Source organism: Cydia pomonella, chromosome 2 (genome assembly GCF_033807575.1).
Source record: "Cydia pomonella isolate Wapato2018A chromosome 2, ilCydPomo1, whole genome shotgun sequence".
In the NCBI taxonomy this organism is placed as follows: Eukaryota; Metazoa; Arthropoda; class Insecta; order Lepidoptera; family Tortricidae; genus Cydia; species Cydia pomonella.
Window position 1 is genome coordinate 18,164,197 of NC_084704.1, and position 26,956 is coordinate 18,191,152.

At 36.7% G+C, this 26,956-nt stretch overlaps 1 protein-coding gene across 3 annotated transcripts in view; it reads right to left on the minus strand.

Annotated features, from left to right (window-relative positions):
* Positions 1–26,956, minus strand: part of LOC133534563 (gamma-aminobutyric acid type B receptor subunit 2) — a 194,258-nt gene that overhangs the window by 12,803 nt on the left and 154,499 nt on the right. For all 3 annotated transcript variants that reach the window (XM_061873727.1, XM_061873725.1, XM_061873726.1), the window contains 5 exons: positions 12,683–12,867; positions 10,996–11,139; positions 7,439–7,551; positions 3,658–3,820; positions 1,238–1,303 (listed from right to left, as the gene is read on the minus strand). In XM_061873727.1, the coding sequence (XP_061729711.1) occupies positions 1,238–1,303; positions 3,658–3,820; positions 7,439–7,551; positions 10,996–11,139; positions 12,683–12,867 (671 nt within the window). The remainder of the gene's footprint in view (positions 1–1,237; positions 1,304–3,657; positions 3,821–7,438; positions 7,552–10,995; positions 11,140–12,682; positions 12,868–26,956) is intronic.

Here is a 26,956-nt window from a genome sequence, read left to right on the forward strand (position 1 = left end):
TTTCTGCACTTTAATAAAGAAAGGACGCTTAGCACGAGGCATTTAGTACATTGACCCGCCTGATCCTAAATTCCTATCTCTATTGTACGCGCGCAACGCAATTATATTGCCGTCCCGCCCATGATGCCGGCGATCAATGAGACACTGCGAGTGGGCTAGCAATTATGCTGTCAATGTACTAAAGTATTCGTACTGAGCGTCCTTACTATAGTGAAACACGCTCGTTGCTCCCTTTAAGCTTACAAGGATTCACTGTATTGTTTTTCGTATATTGACAGAGGTGGGTAAATGTACGAAATTCCTTGTGCTAAATGTCCTTTCTTTAGACATTGAGCTGCTCACAAAAATTATACAATTAGTAATACCTAATTACCGTGTAAGGGAATCGCTGATTACCTATTTGGGCAGTGAGTTTAATAAAGTGAAATACTACCTATGGCATTTCATAAAATAACAAAATGGCAAACATTTACCTACGTCTCTTAGTTAGTTAACTAAGATCAGGTTTAAGTTTTTAATAATATTAATTCAATAAATATATAAACTCGTTCGCTTTGCCGATCCATTAATTAATATACATTAAAATCTCGTTACTTATACATTAACTTGGAACTATTATTCTAAGCCATCCGAAGTCTCATAAACTAAGACTATCCATATAACTTTCACAGAACTAATAACTACTGAATTTAATAACTTAACTACCGTGTTATCAGTTGTCGATGTTAGCTTGCAAATCTTGTTATATTTTGATAACATTGTAAGCCACCTTAGAGCACATGGCGCTTACGTACTAAATATAGTATTTCTCAAGAGATTTAGATAATAAAGACGTAACTGGCAAACCTTGTAAGATTAATTTTCAGGTGGATTATTACAATGCAGTAGTACCTATTTTGAATAAAGGGAATTGTTTTATTGCTCTTAATGTTTGTTTCAATTTAACTGAGCGCGGCTTGGCAGCGTTCCACGATTGTAATAAATTGTTATCTTTTGTTAATTAAATTTGGAGCTAAAATTTATTGCCGTATGATGATATTGCATAATTTAATTGAAAATGAATAGTAACTTTATTAACACGCTAAGCTAGATACTACAGGGTGAGTTATTGTCTGGGTTAGTGACGTTACAAAAACTTATTTTAAAAGTAAGCAAAGGTTTCTGAAACATGTGTTTAAAGGCTGTGTATCACGTACCACTTTACTACTTAGAATAATGGGCAATTTAGCGTACCTACCTCACAGAATATTTTGGGAATCATCTCCTGAGAAAAACTACCAATAATTATTCGGGTGTCCAGCTCCTGCAAATAATAAAAATACACATTTTACACAGGTGCATCTAATTTGAGAGATGCAAATTAATGACAATTTATTGTATGTATAGAATACTTACTGTTCAGAAATAAGTCATTATGAATTGCCATTGTATGTAAACAGTATTAGCCTCAATGTTTTTTTGGCATAAATTGGAAACAATTTAGGACGTGATTTAAAGTTTTCTAATCATCCCAAACACTGATTGAGCAAAACTTTACCAAGCAAGCAAGGGACTAAATTGATAATACATTATCGATGTTTGTATGTATTTCCATTTTGTCTAAATCAATTTAAAGTAAGTAGTTAAGGTACGGATCTGCTCACTGGTTTACTTAATTTGTTTTATCAATTTTTGCAATTTGTATTTCCAAATTGGAGAAAAAGTATAAATAATTTATAGGGGACAAGCTAATGGAACCTTTTGAAATGTCTTGTTTTCGTTTCAGACCATGGAAATAGGTTTGTATTATATATATATCAGTGAACGGAAATGAAACATGGAATCCGCATTTGAGAACATTACCGTTCAAATTCTCGGGACAATTAGCACACATACACAATTACGCCGACATTTAAATAAGACGATACTATTACGATTTTATTAGTAATCTGTATGGCAGAGCATAGTAACGTTCAGGTACTTCAGGTACAGCCAGCAACATTCACATGGGTACACGAATCGGGTCAAAAATATTTGAATAGACTGAGTGACAATAAAGGCTCATCCATTTTCAGTTCCAACGGAAGTATTTTGTTTGGAAATAGTGACCTCTCCGTGCGGTGTCTAAATACAAGACGTAGGAGAAATTTCTGGGCAACTGCCAGTTTCGTCAAAAAGTCTTAGCCATACACTCCATATAGGGATATATATATATGACAGTAGAGGATGGACTCAAATGATCCACATTTTCAGATAATGTGTGTATTTGTTAAACAAATTCATTGAAAGAGTGACAAAAAATATCTACATATACTTCGTATAGGAGATCGGGTATGGTTATCTCACGGAATGGTTGTCACAGACCGGCCGTAACAAACCATTGAACGAACAGCGGTTTTATTAAGCTGTGTGAACCCTTTTTTTGACAAGTTGAAATCTTCATCTTTGAAATCAATAAAACATATTCTAGATCTCTTGCTAGATATCTAATCACATTCATGTCTCTCTAATTGGGCAGCTTTTTTCCATAGTTCGCTGCGAATAGCATCTTGTGGGAATCGGATTATACCTAAAGTATAACAAATAACTAGGTAGTTTTTTATAACTCCATCCCATGAAAGATAAAAGGAAAATACAAATCTGTAATAAGGAATTTATCATAATATAGAAAATATCTAAATCAAACATAAGTTAATAAAATAATCTACTTCATTTGGCATAACATCAGCCCTATTATCCTCGTAATCTAAAAAAAACGTATGTTGTTATGAAAATCGTATGCAGTTACGTTTTAAATTAGCACGGTAATATTGAAAAAATGTCGTCATATTTATTCCAAATTTTACTGAAGTTATAGTGTCTACTTACACGTGAAAAGTGATCCTATTGTCCTTGGAATGTTCAGGATAACTTGTGCACCACTTCCCGATGCATAAAGGCATGTTTAATTTTAATAAAACGTTGTTTTTATAAACCGATTTAGCCATCTATCACTGACTGTCATATCGGTTGAACTGAAGTTGCCAATCGTGTAGTTTGTAACCCCCGCCCACCTTAGGGTAGTTTACGTTGGGCTATAATTGAGCGTTCAGAATGCTTCTGTTTTATTTTCGTTCACTGATATATATATACATACACACATTATACACTGTGAATTGGTAAAACCCGACAGATTTTAATCACGCATTCCAGAGGTCATAAGGATCAAGAAATGTAATATGAGTTTTGCTCAAACTTGATATTGAACAATTATGCTTTCGCGTTTCCTGCACACGACACGTTATTTCTTTTTACATCTTGCAAAAAAAAAACCCACATTATAACGAATAATTAAAATGATATTTAGTATATAAATAAGTTTCGAGTATCTCACGGCTATTAGCTGGAGTTCAAATCCACAACTTTATTAGTTCATCAAGTCAAAGGCAAACTTTGAAAAGGTTGAGGTTTATTGATAGCTAGCAAGATCACGAGAACTGATACAGTATCTCGGTTGGTTGATATTAAATAAATTCAATTGTCGCTCTTTGAAAACGGGTTTCGCAGAGGTAAGTATTGACGGTCGCGCAAGAAACGTTGGTCATAGCTATGGACTACATATAAGTTCGTCGATAACCTGATTTTTTTGTCAGTATTTGGTCTATTTGTCCCAGCCGATCTGTATTTAATAACGGTTACCTTTAACTGTTGCAGTTGTTCCTTGAAGTCGGACTCTGCAAAGGTGATGGAAGCCGCACAGGTAATGTTGGCGGCTTCCAGTTGCGTCACTAGCTCGTTGACGGCCAACGAGTACACCTCCTCGTTCTGCGAGAACGCTGTCACGGTATCCCAGCCGAACTGTCTGTATCAAATATTACATATTATATGAACAAAATGATAAAAAAATTACAATTTTATTTTGTGTTTACAAACAAAGGATTAGGTGTGAAATGATTTTAGCCTAGGCAGCCTACCCTGTGAGATTAAGCAAAGTTATCTGTACCCGGACACTGAAAAGATGACTTTAACTGCTTTGAAACTATTCAAAGCAAAAAAAGTTAGTAAGTATTAACTAGACACTTTCATGTGCTACGCCGAATAATTTGAGATCGCCGGCGGCTTCAACACAACAATAAAGACCTCTCACTCACTTAATATTTTTTAATCACGACAAGGCGACAAATGTTGTGCTTATATTTTTTTATTGAATTGAAATATCAGACGTCATTTTCTTTCCCTACCATGGTATCAACTGCTGTATTAAGTATGTGAGCTGACCCCAGGCTTATGTAGGATAAAACGGGAAAATCGTTAAGGACCGAAATGTAAGTTCACAAAATAACAAAGTACCTAATATAATTTTAATAAGTACAGTCAGCATCAAAAGTAGCGTATTAGACTAAGCGTCAAAAGTACAGTCCAATTTAATAAATTAAAAAAAGAGATTAGTCTTTATTTGCAGAACAATTAAACTTTAACAGATACTTTTGATCGCGAACTGACATATATCCCTATTAAAAAATGTATTGGCGGATAGAAAAGTAGTGGCAGATACTTTTGGCGCCCTGTTTGATACTATTCATTTTGACTGTATCCAAATTGTTCCACTTTCAACACTACATTTATTTGAATATCGAAATGTATGTACTTAATTTAAATAAACGCGCCAGGAATACAAAATTGACTGCAATCTCATTGAACAGAGAAATGTACTGAGCATTTACTTAAATATCACATCACGTACGAATTTAATCATGATTGGCTCTATATTTATCTACATATAGTATTTGGCTTTCCTGCAACAGATTTACCTAATCTAAGTATTACTAGCAAATTTATTTTTATATCATGACACAGAGAAACTTGTTTCCTAGAGTTTATTCTGTTCTGTAGGCTCAGCAGTAGCAAAGAGAATTTGAAATAGAGGTGGATTGTCAAAGAAAACTTTGTAGCCACAGTAAATTTACTGCCATATTAGAAGTTCACTTCTAATAGTTTGTAATATTATTGAGCGACTATGTATAAATCATATTGTTAACTAATATACCTGTTGCAATATTCGTTGGTAATTGTGTATGTGTTCATGATTTTATGAATATTGTTACTAGTGATGAACTTCCGGTTGGCGATCTTTCTGACCGCTAATTGTCAATATAAGAACCCGCTATTGCGCCAACCATGGCAGTTCACCACTAGTGATCGAAGAGTGATAATTAGGTTTGGGACTTTTGGATGCTCGCCGTGGTTCTAGAATCCACGGAGTCGCCATTATTTTATAATATTTTTTTCGAAATCAAAGTCAGTGTCAAAATAAAATATTATATTAGATGTCATGATTTATGCTGTTATATTGGTAATAAACACGTTATTATGACTGCAATTAATTTTATCATAAATCTATACTATTATCATACACACAAGTCACAACTGATGCGATATGCATTATATATGATTTACTTAATTGTGCATCCTCTTTGATACTTGTTTTGTGACAGACTACTAACAACTATTTTACAAAAAAAAAACTAAAAAAAAACACTTCAGTAATAAATTGTCATTTCTGATTAAACACGGTTTAAGCAATATCTGATATAATTTAAAATAATAGTTTAACGATTTGCGAAATTGAGTCCTGGTTAGAGCCATATAAGGAGTTAAAATATGATGAAGAAAAGTATTCTATATTTTTTTTCTAGTCCATATTATCGACTTTTTGAGATTCAAGTTAGTATCACACGCGGAGCAATAAATGTGGGACTTGTCTTCAATTAATGCTAGTTCGTTGTAAGGCTCTATTCAATCTTAGAACAAACTATTTTCATCACAGTTATTTTGATGGGATGTACTTTTGACATGGTTAAACAATAAAAAAAAAAAACTGCTTTTAACTTGACTTTTCTACATCATATTTGAACTCCTTATACGGCTCTAGCCAGTCTAGCCAGGACTCAATTTCGCAAGTCGTTAAACTATTCATTTTAAATTATATCAGAAATTGCTTAAACCATCTTTAATCATAAATGACAATTTATTACTCAAGTGTTTTTTTTTTATGCAAAGAGGATGCATAACTAAGTAAATAATATATAATGCATATCGCGTCAGCTGTAAACTGTGACAGTGACTTGTGTATATGATAATAGTATAGATTTATGATAAAATTAATTGCAGTCATAATAACGTGTGGATTACCGATATAACAGCATGAATCTTGACATCTAATGTAATATTTCATTTTTACACTTTTACTTTGACATCGAAAACATAATGGCGACTCCGTGGATTCTAGAACCACGGTGAGCATCCAAAAGTCCCAGGCCTAGTAATAATCAGTGCTAAAACTAAGTGACTGTATTAAGTTCAATAAATAAGGTGTTGTAAAATTCTGTCAGAATAGGCTAAACAGAGGCTATGAATAAGTAAGTATCATGTAGATAGATTACAAGCAGGGAGTACCTTCGCAGCGCTTGGAACGTCTTTTTACTACGAAGAGAAGATTTTTGCAATAATTCATAAATGGCTGGACCAATTATGTTCACTATAGTTTTCATTGAAAGTATTTACTAAGCTTTTATTTCACGATTTTTTCATATTTTTTGGACCCATGGTTCAAAAGTTAGAATATATAATGTAAAAGCTATATGTAATAATTTAATGTATAATATTATATGGGTTTTTTTTTTTGTATTTAAAAAGAAATTTTATTCATTAAAAACAGTGTTGTAAAAAGGTTTGACAAATATACAAGTAAGTGTTCATTCCATTTCTTTTATTCAATTATTATACCATAACCTTCCTCCTCCAACTTAATTAATGTGAGGGAGCTTTTATCGTCTAAAACAGAGTTGTCATTGGCAGTATTTTTAAGCAAAGCTCCTCACCCATAATTAAAACTGTAGTTAAAATAAAGTAAAAGTACCTTAGTGTATTATTTAATTGACTAGATCTCTATTGAAAGACCTATAGTGTTCAACATCACCTAATATTTGACGTGAGTATCTTAAAGTTCGAATCGGGCCGATTAGCTGTGTAGACCCTAATCCATTCGAGGTCGAGCGCTACGCTGCGTGGCATTCTTTGGTTTGTAATAAGACTAAGACTACTTGGGCATTGGATAGGTTAAAGTTTCCTCAAGCTTTTTATTTTAAACAGCAATTCAACGGAGACAAGTATTATATCTAAACACTTTTTATAAATGATGTTGATTAGGTATGGTAAATTGTGCCTACTTTACTCCCCACTGGGTAACTGTGCTCCAACAGTTTTTATGTATATTAAATGAAAACTATATCACAGCCAAATTTAAGTATTACAACATGATAGTAGTATAAAATAATAATAAAATATTCCGAATTTTGGAGCAAATTTTGGAGCGAAGTAGGCATATTTTACGGTAGGTACTTATCTTTGAGATGCAATTTTCGCAAATGTCATTAATAACACATGTCGATTGTCGGTCGCAATATGGACACAGTTGTACCTGATGAATGCGATCCTGGCAGGGTTGTGTGACGAGTCGGGGGCAACGGTGCGACAGAACAGGGGGAACTCGGAGCGGTCGCTGAGCGCAGGGGACGTAGACCCGAAAGATACCTGAAACACCGAAATCTATTAGGTACCTGCCTTGTATGGGTCATGCGATGATTTTATTTCATGTAAGGGCTTACAAATTTAACACAGTTTATACATCGGTATGAGACTTGTGAGCGCTATACTAAATGATTCCACCAGCATATTCAGTACAAAAATACCGCCTTTACGCTTTGTAACTAAGGTGCGCTGTTTTAAGAGCTGTGGATGAAGAATCTGTACCTACTTAGTTACTGATCTTGCTGGGAAACACTTCTGGAACAGTATTAGTCTAACAGAGTTTGTTCGGAAAGAGAAGACTCGTGGAATGTATTGGGCCCCATGCATTCCACGACCCTTCTCTTTCCGCACAGACTATTAGGTATTAGTGTGTTGCCATGGTAACACATACGACTTGGCAGGTCGTGGACTAATAATATTAGTCAAATACCGTTCGCGAAATGGGCCCCAGGTTTCCGACTGTTTTACCAATATGATTTTCAACGAGACACGTTAACACAAGTCACATTTTATAAATACAGTGTGTCCCTAGCCATTGAACAAAGCCGAAATGTACGTATGCATTAGGGTATTTAGAACCAATGTCAAAAGTATCATAACAACCGGTGTAGTGGTTACAAAGAAATTAACAAATTACTATTTTGTACTTTGGAGCAGCCTGTATGTGTTAGTTGGTCCTGAGGTAATTATCCGCAAAGATTAGTATGGAACCTTCTTCGACATTTTTAATTATCTTTTTTATTTATGACACTAATAAGATTCTGACTTTTGAAAAATGTCATCATTATCAAATATTTCAAACAAATTGTCAAAAACACTGTTAAGGATTAATAGAGTGTGCTTCTTTTTGTTGTCGATTATTGCAAATAAATTTTGTTTGAAAATTTATTTTTTTATCTTTTGTTCTAATTGAAAAAATATTAATGTTAGACCATTTCTGAGAAGTAACCCTACGTGGGATTTCAAGGTTTGTCCAATGGCTAAGGACACACTGTATAAACAAATGTTTGATTCTATTAGGTATGTATCAATACTCTAACGCAACCAATAGCTTTTGTTATGATCCTATTTTAAAGGAGCGTCCGTTTTTAAAAACATTTCAACTTATTGTGTTTTTTTTTTAAATTGTAAGATAAACACTACAAAGATTAATGAGGAATAGTTATGTACCTAAACAATATCGAAATCCATGTAATAAATAACTAAAGAATAAATTCTTTTTAGAATACCTATTGATTGTTGCCAATCAACATTCTAACATAATAAACACTGGCTAAAGTTTGAAATATAAGTTCCCGATATGGCGGGCAGATAAAGGAGGTTAGGTCATTAAAAATACATACATGTATCATGTCAATAATTAACTCAAGTCTAATGTTATAAATACTTACCTATAGTTCTTACAAAGCTGTAAAAGTATTATCTAATTTATTAATGAAAAAATAAAATAAAATAAAATAAATTGTTGAATTGCTGTTTTCTCTCCATATGCTGTTACAATGTAAAGTGCATGGACGTTCACTTACACAAAATGAAACTTAGTTAAGGGAGGTATGTATTTATTTACTTTGAGCAGTAGGTAAGTGAGCTCGGTCCGAGGCGCCAGGAATCGCGCATACCGGCGTTTAATTAAAGGCGGAGTTTCCTGCTGCACGTAGAATGTTCAGATGATATGATAACCACGGCCGCCCTGTTTATATTACAATGTAATGTAGGTACCGTAACTTGTTTGGACAAGCTTGGTAGAAAAGACTATGCCCTAAAGATTAAACTTTGACCAAGATATTTTAAAGTAAGAATTTAGGGATTTTACCTGATAGAAAACATTTTGATCATGCCATTGCAAACCTAAACATATTCTAAACTGCAAACCAGCAACAGATTTGTATTGCTTACTTTTCGAACGTCTAACGTTGCGTGATCAAACACTTAGACCGGTGCAGATTAAAAACCTTGTGTACCATAAGCTTACGCATAATCCACAGCTTTATAGTCAGCTGTTTTTTTTAATCAAGACAGCGTCTTCTCTGTGATTTGATAATATATATGTCATATATTTTACATAACGTTCAAGAAAAGAGCATACTTTCTTTTTAAAGTTCTGGTGTTGCTTACCATCAGGCGATTCGTCTGCTCGTTCGCCTCCTATATCAGAAAAAAACAGGTCCTCTCTGCTAAAAATATTTATATTATGTACGTGTTTAGATTGGTGTTCAGTTCTTGGAAGGTCAGATGGCGGTTGTCTACGTAAAAACAAGTGCCTTCGCCAATTCTTGGGATTAATTGCCAAGTGAACCTCAGGTTCCGATGAGTCTTGGCAAAAAGTCGGGACAGTGCCAGGAAGACGATCACGTGTTTAGGTGGTAAACATATTCTGTACCTAATCCACTAACAAACCGGCAGCTGACAAGGCTTAATAATACCCCTTACCTTATCCGCTTACGGCCCGATTCGAAGAATGAGATACGATAACTTCTGGTTTAGATAAGTTCTCATTTAGATATCGTTTGTATGTCGTATAATTGACAGAAGCAGCTCGATTCGGGCAACCAATGTCACTTTGACGTTAGAAATATCATAGATAGTTCTTATTGGGATCACAGCGGAATCGAAATAAACGTCAATTTTGACACGTCGTTTAGATCTTAAACGTGTCGTAATCATTCTTCGACTCGGGCCATCAAGGAATCTTTCAGCATCGCCCGGGATCTGGAGGCACTTAGTCTGACCAAGTTAAAAGTGATTCAAAGAGCTTCCTTTTCCTTTCATTTAGGTATACATAAGGTATCAGCTGTTACCCTTAAAAACTGCTGTCTATTGTATATCCTCAAACGTCCTCACTAACCTGATTCCGAAAACAAACCGAATACCTGCGGTCCTACACTCCTTCAAATAACCTCTTTGTTTGAACTATATGCAACCTTATCTACTACAGGTTATGGCTCACTGTCTCACGTGTCACGTGTTCTCGAGGCTCAGATGTTACTAAAGTAAATTCCATCAAGGCTGAAATTCTCAGGATTCACTCTGTTCGCTGCGTATTGAAGTTGGTAGGTAAATTCGATTCAACCCGAGATTACCCCTATAACATAGTCTAGTCACTGAAGCGTCGCTTAGGGATTCATTCAATAAACTAGCCTCTCCATTATGCTAAATTTATCAGCTGTACAAGGAAGATTTTCGGGTAAAATTAAATTTTATATTGTACAACGCGGCAATAACTTCTTTTAATTGCATGTTAATAACAAAGTTAAGTCAAGCATTCTGCCTCATCACGCATAACAGCCGTAAAACAGCCACTGGGAAACTTATTTAATTGTTCATTGTATTTGAGAGAAACAAATTCCATATTTAAGCTAGCATCTTGTAGTTTAACTGTAAATCTCTGGTTGCCCCTCTTTCTTGTTAAGCTCGTTTAAGGACCTAATCCACACTCGGGTCACATACCTGAACAATGTTCCAGTAGGGCACGATCTTGGCGATGCTCTCAGTCACCTCCGAGCAGGCTGAACCCAGTAACATGACCATCCTGGACTCGCGCTCCGTGTACAATGCGTGGAAAAATCGGTCCACGCCCACACCTGGGTCACACTGTTAACAACATGAATGATACTTAAATATTTTTAATTCTCTGTTTACATAACTCCATACACTGGTCACAAGACATTGATTGCAATATTGGTTATGTTCACCTATATCAATTATAATAATTATTATTATATCATTACACCAAATATACGAGGATAGCATTCAAATTCCGTTTAGTTAGATAGAACCCATCAAGAAAGGGCTTCCGAGCTACATTCTAGATTTAATAGTGACTAAAAGGAATCCTTAGTAGGTTACCTGATTTTTTATACGGATATTAATTTAAATGTCTTTTAGAACTATTTTAGTTCTATTTAAATAGTTTTTTAAATTAGTATCTAAGTAAAATATAAACTGACTTGCCTATAAAATTAAATACATATACGTACGTTATTAATTATTTTACGTTCATTTCAAGTAAATGAATTGCGACATTTATTCGCCTAGTTATGATCTTAGTATATTATTTGTAATTAAAAACATGTACTTACAGTCAAGTGTAAAAATATGGGCCCACTCAACTAACTCAAAATGATGTCCCATAGGTCTTAATTCGCCGACATAAGAGCTATGGGACATATTTTTACACTTTACTGTACGGTCACGTCTGAAAATATCGATACGAAAAAAGTGCTAAAAATATGTAGACACGACTTTATTGCCCATATATTAAGGTAGTGTATACATATTTTTGGCACATTATTCGTACTGATATTTTCAGACGTGACTGTACCTATAGAGATGTAGAAGCAATCGATCATTGTCTTTAGATTTTTATTCTTGAATTTTCATATATGTATAGTTAGGTAATGAAATTAGATCGTTAATAAGTTATCATCTATTAGTATGGTACACACAGCCGCAAAAGTGCATGACCACTTTGTGAATGAATTCATTCATAATGTATCCATTCGATTTTGCTCAGTGTACATAAGTCTATAATTATTACAATTGCACCTGATTAAATGAATTTGATTGAGGACACGACTTAGGGCCTACTTACTCGTGTATTAAATGAGGCCCAATTAAAATTGTGCCCAAGTTACAGTAAGAATTCATGTTAAGATTAAAATAATAAATAATTGTAATACTACAAAAATAATGAAATCGTCTTCCCTATGTGAAGATGGCTATTATTTACTAAATATTTAAATTACCTACAGACTAAAGTAAAACATATATTCCAACTCGAAATATCTCGAACTGACGTAAAGTCATAAGTTAGTTTTAGGTCGGACCCAAATGTCAGGTTTTCAGGGTAGGTACCCAAAAGTACAAATTTGCACCAGTTGGCGGCTTCGGGTTCTGTTTAGGAGGATAAGTAGTTAAGTATTTAACGTCGACCTTATGAGGACGCTTAAATCCCGCGAGAAGTCATTAAACGTTTTGGGATTAATTTTAAAAATACCACCTTTATTCATGATAAAATTAAATGAGTATTTTACTTTTCATAATGTAAATAAACCCACTTTATGTGCCTACCCGTGCCAAAACCTTACTCTGACATTTTCGGGAGCTCGGGACCGAACAGGCACGATTGCCTTACTTTGGTGTCGTTGGTGAAGAGGTGCAGCTTGTACCCGGGCAGCAACCCGCGCCGGTTGACGTGTTGCACGGCCAGCTGCGCGGCGGCCAACTCTGACGCGCCCTCGGCTCGCGGCGCTACTCCCACTGACAGCTCGAACAGGCCCAGGATCGACACGATCCGGTTGGAGCTTGATCTCGATATTTCTGCGGACAAAAAGCGATTTAAACGCGTGTAACGTGTAACGCTGTAGACTTAAAGCAAAGCATATGTTATGTACTTATGTACCTATGGCTTCTACTACCAAGGGGGAGTTTTGGCCGAAGGGTGTTAAGTTCCGGCGATTTTGCGGCTGACTCCCTGATATTGTGGGAATGAAATGAATAATACGTGCTTAAAGTGTTAAGGCTGCGAATATATATTTTATAATATGTACGCTAGTTTTAAGGTATCTACCTATAGGCCACTAGTTGCCTGAGAAAAAGATTTTTCCTTTAATTTTTCATTTACTCAAATGAACCACTGCTCAAAATACTCGAATGCATCTAACACGCAGTGATAAGATTAATGCGCCAAGTTTTTAACGCGTACCATAGACACCGCTAACGCACCGAAAACGCGTTAACGCGCGTTTTTGCCGCGTGCTTTTTAAATGAGAACAAGCATTCTTTCTACCTGATGGTAAGCATCTATTAACGCGTTTGTCTGTGGACGCTTGCAACTTTAAACCGATACGACCGATATTTCCGAGCGACTGGTATTTCCAGACCGATAAAACCTTCAAAAAAAGAGCGTGGTACTCCTTTTAAGATATATCTTCATCTTTATTTCGGCCATGGGGCACATATTTTTTTTCTTTCGGTGCGATTGTTTCCGAAAATATTAATTTTATCAAATAATGGTCTATGAAGACCCGTATTCGTTTTTAAAGACCAATCGAACGATACCCCACCCTATTAGGTCAAGGCAAAACAAGTACAAAATAATCATTTTGTATGGGAGGTACTCTAAACAAAATTGTTTATAAGTAGTTTTTATTTTACCGTTCTGTCGCAATGCATGATTTACTATCACGCAGCAAAGCCTCGGACGGACAGACGGACATGGAGAAACTGTAAGGGTTTCTAGGTTACTACGAAACCCTAAAAACCAGTGCTTAAAATACTGTTTTCTTCATTCTACTTATTAAAATGTAGGTAGGCATCTTAAAAAAAAGCGCTACATTTATGAAACAAAATTGTCACCTTTATGTCGATCGTGGTTGCGTGAGTAAGACAATTTTGAAGCAGCTCAATTTTCGGTGCGTCAGTCAATACGTTGAGCAGCGGTGTCGACGGTGTGCGTTAAATACCTGCCGAACGAGTCACATCACTGCATTTACGATGTGTCAGCATAAGACACCTCAAGATTAGATTCGTTTTGACATTTCCAATTCTTAGGGGGTGTTAAGTACAGTCGGCAATAAATATATGTTTTCATATTGGCACAAACTTATTTCTCTATTAGACGCAAAAGAACCATTAACTCATTTTTAGGGTTCCGTACCTCAAAATGAAAAAAAACAAAACCCTTATAGGATCACTTGTGCGTCTGTCTGTCCGTCCGTCTGTCCATTTGCTCTGGAACTACTGGAACAAATAAATTCATAACTCCGTCATTTCTGAACCGATTTTGAAAAAAAATAAATAATTGAATCTATATAGCTATATATAGATTGGTCCCGTCTTTGTCAAAATTCAGTTCTGATGATGGAATCCATGAGGAATCGAGGGATCTCTTCAAATGTGAAGAGCATACATATAGTGATTTTTGTATTTTCACCAACAAATCAAGCATTTACATTTAAAAAGTGACATTTGATGAAGTGGAACTGCTGATGATGATAAGAATGGAACTCTTTAACGACGTATAGTTCACGTTTGGCGATTTGTCCTCTTCGCTGTGTTTGTGAAGCAAATTAGATTTTTAAGACAAATTTTTGTCAAGTTCGACTTCTGACGATGGAGTCCATGAGGAATCGAGGGAACTCCTTAAATGTTAAAGGCATATATATATATATATATATATATATATATATATATATATATATATAGTGATCTTAGTATTTTCATCATCAAATCAAGCATTTACATTTGTAGAAGTGTCATTTGATGAAGCGGAACGGCTGATAATGAACAGAATGGAACTCTTCAAAACCGCATAGTTCACGTTTGGCAATTTGTTTTCTTCGCATGTTTGTGAAGCAGTTAGGTTTTCAAGTCATATTTTTGTCAAGCTTGAGTTCTGATGATGGATACCATGAGGAATTGAAGGTACTTCTCAACTCTTTTAAGCAATCTTATAGCCATTTTTATTATTATTTCATGCATGGTGTGATGTAATTAATTTTTCAATACACTTGCTCAAAACGACGTTTTCATTCCACCGATTTTTGGTTTATAATCTTAGATATTAAACACGCGTGCTTTTTTAGTATATTATAACACTCGTGCTTTTTCATTATATTATCCGACTGAGTTAAGAAGGTAACTGATTGCTAATGATATGCATGGAAACGGAGCCTTCTTAATTTGGTCGAGTAATACTTTTTTTTAACCAACTATTAGGTTTCAAATGCTAGTTCAAAGAGGTTTTATCACACCGAACATAATTTATTGATTAAATTATCTCGTAAATTACATTAATGAATAAACATAACATTTCATCGATTTGATCTCCATCCGGCGAATAGAAATACGAAAATATTAGCTTATCACATTTTTTTAAGTGGCTGTTTGTCGATTTCTTCGCGCCTTTGCTTTGCAGCTCGCGCGCACAATATCGCCTCGTGTGTAATGATAATGACCAACTAATCTTATTATCCGAGCTATTTTGCACTCAGTTTTGTAGGTACATAAATTTTCGCACACAGAGGTCTCAATCAAGATCAGTGGTAAAATATCCACATTCTTTTTTTATAACTTGTTATAATCCCAAGTATTGTATTTTTATATTATTTAAGGTCTATCAAATGACATCACTTTTTTCTAAATACGTCCATGGACTGATGAGTTCACTAAGTAAATACCGCGCATAAGGGTTATTTTAGGTCCGACTGCGTTTCTTGTGCAAAATGAGCACCATCTCTGTCAGCGGTACATTCAATTCCAAGTAATGGCCGCCGGCTTCTTTCCTAAACATCGATATAAAAATTATGCGTATAGCTATTGTAGTTGCATATATATAAGCCAACGCACCACTACACTCTCCGTTACATCTGGTTTTGATCCGACCCATTGGGGGTTTTTAAGATGTTTTACGTACAAAAATAAAACATTGATAAAAATTGTGTGATGTATGGAACCCTCGAAACGCGAGTTCGACTGGCGATTGACCAGTTTTTATTTTAATTTGCCAGTTTTGTGGTAGTTGGCTCAATAATAATGAACTTTTTTTATATGTATTTATCTTGTATGTGTATTTATATTTTACTTCCATTATTATGAACCTAATCTAGTAAGACTTATGCTGAACAAAGATAAAAATACTTTACTTATTCAAAATAATTTCACGAGACACCTAATTAACATCGAGCTTACATTATTTTACCTACATTAAAATTAAATGCATTTATGCCTGTAACGTATATTTTGTCATGGGTGGTCACGGAGCCCAAAACCGCAGCAAATATTGCTGTGAAGCATATTAATTAAAATGCTTGGTTTGGTTGTAATATTTTCGAAATCCTCATATTTTATTATTGTGAGCTTTATCATATTTTCATTTAACTGAGCCTACCTTACCCGCTGGAAACCATGTTATTAAAGTATTTAAAGCTTATACCTACACGTGATACTTAACAATGAATAATTAAATCGACATTCGGAAGATTGTAGGTTACTTCTGGATGAGATTGGCTCAGGACCGAGAAGTGGCGTATTAGAAGAGAGGCCTATGCTCAGCAGTGGGCGATAAAAGGCTGATATGATGATGATTATGAATGAAATCGAGTAGGATGTAAGTATTTGATCATGAACATTGAACAGGTGTGTTTTGTAATGGATCGTAAAATCAACTAAAAATTGTTATTAGTTTTACTAGGGGGCAAAGTTGTTGTATCTACAGTCGCTGGTGCTGATATAGACGGCGCTAGCGAAAGATTCTAAATTTAAACCACGAATGTAGCATTTGGTTCAATCTTGAGTGATTCGAGGGTTTCAACTTTCAAGGCACGAGGGTTAAACAAATTTTGCCACCCAGTGAAACATGAAATTTTTCACCACACTAACGCGAGGAAAATACTTACAAAAATTATCAAAAAAAAAAACCAAATCAAATCCAAATGAACGTTATTAAATATTTATTGTTTAAAATCATTATTTTAAAGTGTAGTACACGAATTCGTCAAGAGATGGCGCCACCTCCGAGTTAGAACGCGCTAACGATGTGTCGACACGACACTGTCGACGTAGAATCATTACCTCCGAGATGCAAATTAGCGATCGATGTCAAAAGCTAAGAGCGGATTAGTGTTTGGTTGGCTGCATTCAAGCTATTGAACACCTTTCAATATTAATCTTGCGAACTATTCTGATATAGCAACGCGGTGTCTCGGTCGAAACGCCAGCTGACGTCACAGTAGTTTCGTCAGTCTTAAGTTTAAATCTGTAATATTAGTAGTTCTTGTAAATAAACCGACTGAGATAATTACGTTGTTTTCGTCTGCCAATATAAGGAAACAACTCAAAATTTTTATCAAATTACATTGCAAATTTTGTGCATAAATTGCAAATTTCTCATCAGTTTTTGAACAATTAATAGAACCTTTACCGGCTGGTGAGGTGAAAACATGTTTTTTTATACAGTTGTACAAAAATACATCTCGGGACTCAAACATTGTCCAAAATATTTACAGGTTCACTTGCATAAAATATACATACTGTTAGAAGTTAGAAAAATACGTTTTAAGAAGCTGTTTAAAGTTACACTTAATTACCCCGTAGTTATTTTTTGAAAATTGACTGAGCTGTAATATACTGCAAACATTACGAGACAATAACATGACACATTACGACATATGAGCTTTATATAGCTTTGTATAGTAACTGCCAACAAGCGTGTATTGAATTTACACACTGTATTTTCGTTCGTAATAAAATTCTGCAAAACATTACCTTGTATCGTTTAAGCCAGGTTAAAACATTTCCCGAAAACTTAGGTTGAATCGCAAACATAAAGGTTGCTGAGTTAATTTGTTTTTTAATCGTATTTACACGTTTCTTTAGAAAAATACTTAACTATCATAGTGTTAGACAAAGTAGGTAAATGCGAATTCTATATAGTTTACTTTCGCCATATGTAATATGGAACAAGGTTTATCACACCTTTACATGTGAAGTGACGACGTTGTTAAACATTCATTAACAGCTGATACAAGCGGGTAACGAAGTTGAGTTAAATAGATTAACGACAAGTGACGAGGCTTACGGGCTCACAGTAAACAGACAAGAGTAGCCACAAGACTAGTACAGGAGGGGCTGTGGATTAGGTAAAATTAGATTACTATAATAATATTTGTTATCAAAAGCAAATGGAAAGTCGCAATTTACCTTTATACATTTTCCCATTTAAGGTAATACCTGCGCTAAAGAAGGCCCGGTTATTTGGCTTAAATTTCATACTTTTGTGAAAATGGGTTAAAATTTTACGTCCCATAGGTACCTACCATATAGACATAAACTAAACATGTTAATATAAATGATAAAATAAAAAATTAAAATAACGACGATATTTTTTATCTATTTTAAATGGGTCGAGGGTCGAGAGATGGAGGCATCAGTAAGATGATAAAATCTGGTCGATTAATTGGATTTCTGCAAAATATTATTAGCTTTTGCAATATGTGAAAATAGTTTTTGAATAAAACGATAGTAAACCGACTTCTCGTTCCTTATTTTTTTTACAAAATTCGAATATTATTCGTATATTTCAATATCTCGTCAGAAAAAATCGATTATTCGAATACCTGAAAGTTTCGAATATTTGCAATCCCTAGTACAATAAGTACCGACCTACCTTTGAAGTGGACTTGTCTTGGTCTGACTCTAGTTGCCTGCTGTTTTCTTACTGTTACATAATGCTCCGCTATGGTTAAGGGTTAAATTTATTGGATTCATTGACGGGTTATTGGATTTAAGCCGTATTATATTACAAAGGAGGCGTTTTACTTGCGTAACTGTAGGTTAAGGCTAACATAATAATATGGTACATTGGGTATTTACGCACGTGGCAAACAATGTTTAAATTATGTAGTTACACTTAAGTTACTAATTAAACGTTATAAACAATAAAATAGCGGAATATGAAGAAAATACTTTTACGGATGGTGCTTACCTTCATTTGATTTTTTTAACACAAGTCTGAACTCAGTTAGTTACATATCAAAAATTTGTAAATAAAATTAGATGACTTAAAATAAACGTAAAAGATAAACCTTTTTTATGCTTACATTAAAATCGGCCAAGAGGATGTTTGGCCATGCTCAGTGTAGATTTCGTAGTTACCGTTTTTTCAGAACAGACCAAACGAGGGCTATTAATTAGTAAGTGTCATGTACATTACAAGCATAAGGGAGTAACCTTCGCAGCGTTTTGTACGTCTTTTTACACCAGAAGAGAAGATTCTTGTAATATGTAACTCAAAAATAATATGTAACTAGACCGATCATGTTTACTATAGTTTTCATTGAAAATATTTACTAAGCTTTTGTTTTACTATGTTTTTTTTTTTCATATTTTTTTAACCCATGGTTCAAAAGTTGGACAAGCGGGGGGATGGGTTTTTTTTTGTTCGAAGCGGTTATTTCTTAAAATATTAATTTTATCAAAAAAAAATTTTTGAGACCCTGATTTGGCAAAACAAAAAAAAAGTCAAGAAATATCATTTTATACTATTAGAAGTATTAGAACAAATTGAATTATTTTTTAGAAAATATTTTAATTTGTTTTTATTTCAAGTAGAAACACTACTATATAAATTATAAACTGAAATAAATGTCATATACTAAGAAAAAGTGAACAAGGCCTTCAGTGCCCCAGGCTGGAATCGAACCAGCGTCCTCTGCTATTGCGGCAGGTGCCTGAGCCACTCGGCCACCGGGGTCACGGCAGCATTGGTCGATATTTTCCAAGTATATGCATCTCTTACTGAAGGCTTAGGCGCCCCCTAGCCATCTCTAAGGTAGAACAGTATGGTTCAAACCTTCTAACTGGATCAACTCAGGTTTTTAATTTGTTTTTATTTAAGAGTCCTTATTCCTTGGAGCGTTCTCCGATTTCACGAAATAACGCTCGATAGATGGCGTTGGCGCTCGGTACGCGAGCGCCGGCAACGCGACGCGCGTTTCAATGCAGACAGGAATAATCTTGATAGTTTTCAATATATTTTCAAGCAATATTAATTTTAGTGTTATATTATATGGGCACTCTTTATTTTATTTTATATTCACAGTAGTAATGTACAAAGTGTACTATAACCCTTGCTCATTATTCTATCTCTTTCACACCAATGGAAAATGAAATAGATAGTAAATGACTACAGGTATAAATAAAGAACATGCGGCGCTTATGGCTAAATTTGCAGAAAGTCGCAGCATGAATTGTATAGCTTGAATTGTGTTGGCTAAGCACCTAGGGTGCCTAGCTAAGATGCCAACCGTTTGCGCATATTAGTGCGATAGAGAGACAGATAGTGTTTCGTTGTCATAGCGTAAACGATTGGCATGTTGGCTACGCACCCATGCTGTCTAGCCACGACGACGACGAACACGATCGATCTAGATGAGGTCCAGGGTCTCATGATGGAGTCAGGAGTTGGTCACCAGAACTCCTAATCTACTCATCATAACTCCATCAGGAACTCATCTAGATCGATGGTGCTCGGCAGGGCAAATCTATTGAGCCCAAACACGATGGAGTTATGATGAGTAGATTAGGAGTTCTTGTGATCAACTCCTGACTCCATCATGAGACCCTGGAATTCATCTAGATCGATGGTGTTCGTCAGGGCAAATCTTATGAGCCCAAACATGATGGAGTTATGATGAGCCGTTTAGGAGTTCTGGTGACCAACTCCTGACTTCATCATGAGACCCTGGAACTCCTCTAGATCGATGGTGTTCGTCAGGGCAAATCTATTGAGCCCAAGCATGATGGAACTATAATGAATAGATTAGGTGTTCTGGTGACCAACTCCTGACTCCATTATGAGAACCTGGACTTCATCCGGGTTAAAAATAATAATGAAAACACTAACGTAATTTCAGGTAACACTAAAAATCTATCAACAAGCGAGAGTTGGTTGTTAAGCATAGTGTAAAAAATGTACTTGTATTAAGATTTTCTAATCGCAGTATATAGCACTTCTCGGAACTGTGTAGCGTGTTACGAACGCAAGGAATGCCTGACAATCGAGCACAGGTCCGTCCTCTAAGCGAGCTCCACGGAGACTGAACGCGGGGCGTCGATGCAGCGTGATTTATACGTATAAAAAAAAAAAAAATACCGCAATGTAGGCCCTATAGTTGTGATTTTTTTTGATAGGTTAACATAAAGTTACAGTTTGCTATAATATTATTTTTTAATCAAAATATGCGTACATTTTGCGGAAAAAAATATAATGTAACCCTGTTTTCGCTAAAAAAAATAAGAAAACTCGGAAGGTATTTTATCATTTTTTTTCAAATGAATCTTCGATTGTTAATCATTCCAGCCCCTAGTACAAGATATGTTGAATCAAATTGTAATCATTCATGTACCAAATGATTCTTTTTTACTGCAAAATTGAGAACCGAAACGACACTTCTGACTGCAAAATTTGAAAAAGTCTCCCAAGAAAACTCATTAAAAAAGAGGTTCAAAAGAGAAAATGAAAATTTTAACTATTCCAGCCACTAGTTTAGGAAATGATTATTTAAGTACGTTACCAGTTTTTGAATATATACTTATAGGTACGCCGTAATCTTGAATGAAAAAGGAAGCATTTTACAAAATATGCTCGTCTGTAGGAATAAGGCCTCTTAAAGTAGAAACACTACTTCTTCTTCTTCCTTCCCTTATCCCACCTATGTGGGGTCGGGTCTCCTTGTCAATTTGCGCCAGAGTGGTCGGTTCTGGGTTGTCTGTTCTTCGATGTTCAGGTTCTTCAGGTCGTTTCTAATATTGGAACACCACGTGGATTTTGGCCTGCCACTTCCTCTAGGGCGTTCAGGAAGGCTTAGCGCAATGTTTACTATATGGTCATTTCCTCTTCTTCGAGTGTGGCCGTACCATCGTAGACGAGATTCAAGGAGTTTGTCTTGAATTGGAGCCACTTTGAAACTTCCGCGAACGTACTCGTTTCTTATCCGGTCTAGTCTTGTGACACCACCAGCCCAGCGTAGCATCTTCATCTCATTTACGTGAAGGGTTTGCTCGTGGTATTTCTTTATGGCCCAGCACTCAGAGCCATATAGCATGGCAGGTCTCACGGCCGTTTTATACACCTTTCCTTTCGCTTTAATGGGCATACGGCTGTCACATAGAACCCCTGATAAGCTTCGCCATTTGAGCCATGCCGCTTGTGTTCTGTGGGAGACGTCTGCATCTATATTGGCATCGGATGAGATGACAGATCCTAGGTATTTAAACTTTGTTACCTTAGGTACAGGATGTTCTCCGATGCACACGTCTCTGTCGTCTTGGACTTCGGTAGAAAATTTGCATTGCATGTACTCGGTTTTGCTCCTGCTAATCTTGAGGCCATTTTGTTCCAATGCCTTAGTCCAGGATGTAAGTTGGGTCTGCATGTCTTCAGCTGACTTGGTTAAGAGTACTACGTCGTCCGCGTATAGCATACACCATGGCACCGGCAGTTGTATATCCTTGGTTAAATAATCTATTACTAAATTAAACAGTAAAGGGCTTAAAGTGGATCCCTGATGAACACCAACTTGGACTTCGAACGGTTCGCTAAGGCCACCTGGGCTTTTGACTCGAGTTGTGCAGTTGTGATACATGTCCCTGATTATGCTGATATATTTTTCGGGAATGTTTTGCGCCCTGATCGCTTGCCACACTAATTTTCGGGGGACTCTGTCAAAGGCCTTTTCTAAATCAATAAAGACAACATGCAGGTTCTCTTTATTTGCTCTGTGTTTTTCCATAACGATTCGCAATGCGTGAATAGCATCTGAAGTCGACTTATTTGCTGTGAAGCCAAATTGATTTTCAGATAGTGTTATTTGGTCTAGTATACGTCTACTTATAATTCGCTCCCAAATTTTGAGGGTGTGTGATGTTAATTTGATTCCTCTGTAATTTGCACATTCGCTAACATCTCCTTTATTTTTGAAACAAGGTGCCAAGTAACTATTTCGCCAGGAATTAGGAATACTACCAGTTGAGAGAATAAGGTTGAATAATTTCGTTAGCCAGTTAATTCCAATATTACCCAGCATTTTCCAGATTTCGGCCGGGGTTTCATCGGGGCCAACTGCTTTCCTATTCTTCATCTTTCTTACTGCGAGTATCACTTCATCTTCACTAATAGCTGGAATCGGTCCAGAGGTAGGTATTAAATCTGGTAGTGCCTCACTAGGAAATTCTTCATTTGAGAGTTCATCAAAGTAATCCCTCCACCGCGTTTTTATGGCTTCATCAGAGGTAAGAAGGTTCCCTAATTTGTCCGTGATATATTTATTAGTTTTGATATCCAAAGTATTTCGAAAACGTTGTTTTGCAATTTTGAATAGTTCAGTGTCCTCCTTAGCCGTTTCGATTTTGTTATAGAAACCCACCCTGGCAGCAGCTCTTTCTTGTGCAACCGTTCTTTTAGTTTCTAATTTAGCTTTTTTGTAGTTTTCATGGTCTTCGTTAGAGCAGCTACTTTGCCATGTCTTAAAAAGGTCTTTCTTGTTTTGGATAGCTTGTTTAGTGGTTCTGTTCCACCAACTGGGATCTTTATCTTTGATAATACCTTTAGAGACACCTAAACAAATTTTCGCTTGTGCTTTACACTTCTCTTCAAACTTGAGCCACATATCTGAACTTATTTTATATTCTACATTTATATCTTCCTTTAAATAATTATTCAGTGTTTTAATCAGTATGCCGCCCTTTCCGCCGATCAGATTTACCCATTTGACTCTTTCTGTTTTATCGGTTATATGTCGGATAGGTTTGGGAAGCTTAAATTTTGTTAATAATAATCTGTGCTGTGCGGTCAAAGATTCACCAGGTATAACTTTACAGTCTCGGAAACAACGTCTTAGACTTTTATCTCCAAGTATGAAATCTATTTGTGAAGTCCTTTCGCCGCTTTTATAAGTTATTAAATGATGTTCTTTCTTCTTAAAATATGTGTTTACCAAATGTAGATCATGTCTTGTTGCAAAATCTAGTATTTCTATTCCCTGAGGGTTTATACTTCCAAAACCATAGCCACCATGCACGCTCTCGTAGGTTTCCACCGTGGTTCTAATATGGCCATTGAGATCGCCCCCTATTATCTTGTGTTCTCCAGTTTTTATTGACATTAATAAATCATCAAAATCTTCCCAGAACGATTTTTTCTCTTCTAGTGCGCATCCGACTTGAGGGGCATAATCAGATATTATATTAATTGGTAACTGACTGTCCAGCGCTATCTTCACTGCGATAAGGCGGTCTGATTTTCTATCTACGTTTATTACTCTATCCTTGAGGATATCACTCAGGACGATAGCCACTCCATTTCGTTTTGCATCTAGGCCATGATAAATAAGTTTATACCCTAGTCCAATATCTCTCGACTTTGAACCTTTCCATCTTGTCTCCTGTATACAACAGGCGTGGATATTTCTTCTTCGAAGGATTTCGCTCAGCTCACTACTGCGCCCAGTTAATGAGCCTAGATTCCAGGTAGCGATCCTTAGGTTGTCAATGGTACGCGAACATTGTGTGCTTAGTCCGTCGCTTGCGGGGAACGCCCTAGTATATTTTTCTTTCTTATTCGCATTAGTGTATACATCCTTCGCCTGGACGTCGCTTTCGGGGTACGCCCTAACATGCAATCGTGTATCTGTGCTTAACTTTTTCATGACAAGGAGAAGTTTTGTTTGGCAAGTGGTTTTTACGGCCGGTTGCCACCTGACGCCAAGGTTGTGGCCCTTCTTTGAGAGCTCGAGTGCCGTCGTTGGCCTTTTAGTTGGCTCCTCCGCCGCCATCTCTTCTAGATACTCCAACCCAGCATCCAGCACTGACCGCGACCTCGTCCCCAAATACGTCGAGGAAGCCCGCAGCAGGGCTTTGATAACGGAGTAACCTTTTCCGGCCTGTTGGTCCGCGGGAGGTATTTTATTTCCCTCCTGCCCGGCATATCTGCCGAGCATTCCCCGATCCGCCACCTAGGGACGCGTTCTTTGAGAGAGAAACACTACTATATAAATTATTAGTTTTTTCTTAGTATATGACATTTATTTCAGTTTAAATATCATTTTGTATGGGAGGTACCATAAAAAAAAAATACTGAAGTTTTTATTTTACCGTTTTGTTGCCATGACTGATTTATGTATCTGTTATGGACCAAGTGATAAATTGGGCATTTTTCATAATGCCCGGGCATTATGAAATATGCCTAATTTGAGATGGCAATGTGATAATAAAAATGCAAATAATTAAAATGCCCGGGCATTATACATACTGCCTCTCACCTATTGGGCAAAGTAATAAAAAAACATTTTTCAATACTATTATTTTTACTTTTTACCTTAAAGTGAACGTAAAATTCCTTCGTTTCCTAAGATGCATTTACCTATGATTATCCAACTAGAAATATAACCCAGAAGAAGCCTAAAGATGCTGCTACAAAACAACAACCCCTACAACCCTAGAAGATCCGATACTCCAGCATCGTGGCGCCGGTGCTGTTTAACTGGGTAGCGGTTTGTCAAGGGAATCACCATGGAGTTGGTCACGGGCCGAACCGTCAACGCCAATCCGGTGACGACAGGCTTTCGGTTCGAGCCCAAATCAGAAGAGGAGTACCGTACGGAGTTCAAACATCTCGAAAAATTGGACAATGCCGTAGAGTGTAACGTCTACGAGTTAGACTTGGAGAAGAAGATGAAGGTGGCGCTCCAAGCTTTACCAGCAGACACGCAACTAGACGAAATCAAGAACGCTTGCGTGGACCTCGGATTCTCTGTAGAGCACATCAAGCAGATAAACGCCAGAGAGGGCAAGCCGGGCTGCGTTTACTTCTTGCAGCTCGCCGCCCCTCCCCGCGCCCCCTCGCGAAACTACCGCGATCTACAGAGTGAACGAGTTTCTCTTCCTGAACTTCTTTATAATAGAAGCATGGAGGGGGAAATCTGGACCACCACAGTGTCACAGCTGCCAGGGCTTCAGACACCATCCGAAGGACTGTCATAGTCCGCAAAAGTGCGTCCATTGTGCGGACCTCATCCAGCAACAAAATGCCGCAGGCCAATAGAAGAGCCCTGTACATGCGCCAACTACACGGGCTCTCATCTAGCCAGTTACAGGAGATGCCCCGTGTATCTGAGAGAGGCTCATAATTGGAAGGTGGGCATGAACGTCCACACGGTCCGTAAGAGGCTACGCTAGCCAGCTAGCAGCTAGCGTTGCAAAACCCACGGTGGAGTAGTCGGCGCCCGCCTCCCTGATGGCGCTGGCGAACGCCCCTACTCAAGGCGGCGAAAGAGACCAACCAGCGGCCACCAACACCACGAAAAAGGCTACAAAGAAAAATAAAAAGAAGACGAAGCCCACAGCTCCTGAAGCCGCAGCTCCAACTCCAGCAGCAAGTGACAAGGATCTGGCTGTAATATTATTATCGTAAGGCTTTATTGAAATCAAATTTTCAGCGTTTAATCTTATATGTACATCTATAGCTATATATATACGTTTGACAGCCAATCCCTGGCATCCGTAGTTATTGCAGATTTTCATGCCTCCCGAAAAACGTCTCTTGGGGCATTCTTCCACAATGTGCGTAGTTGTTTGGTCTGGCGCGCCACATTCACAGTTTGGTGAGGGTTTGTAACCCCATTTGTGGAGGTTGTGTTTACAGCAGCTGACGTCGGACCTTATTCTGTTCACTGTAACTCAGATCTTTCGTGGCTCGTCTAGACCGGGTGGTTATTTTGTTGGATTGATCTCGATACTGTTGGAAAACTGAGTTTGTGTGCAGTACGAGTTCCAGTTTTCCATCCATTCCAGATTAGTAGAAACATACTGGGCCCTGGATTTGGGAGTCTGACCAGATAGGTCTACGAGA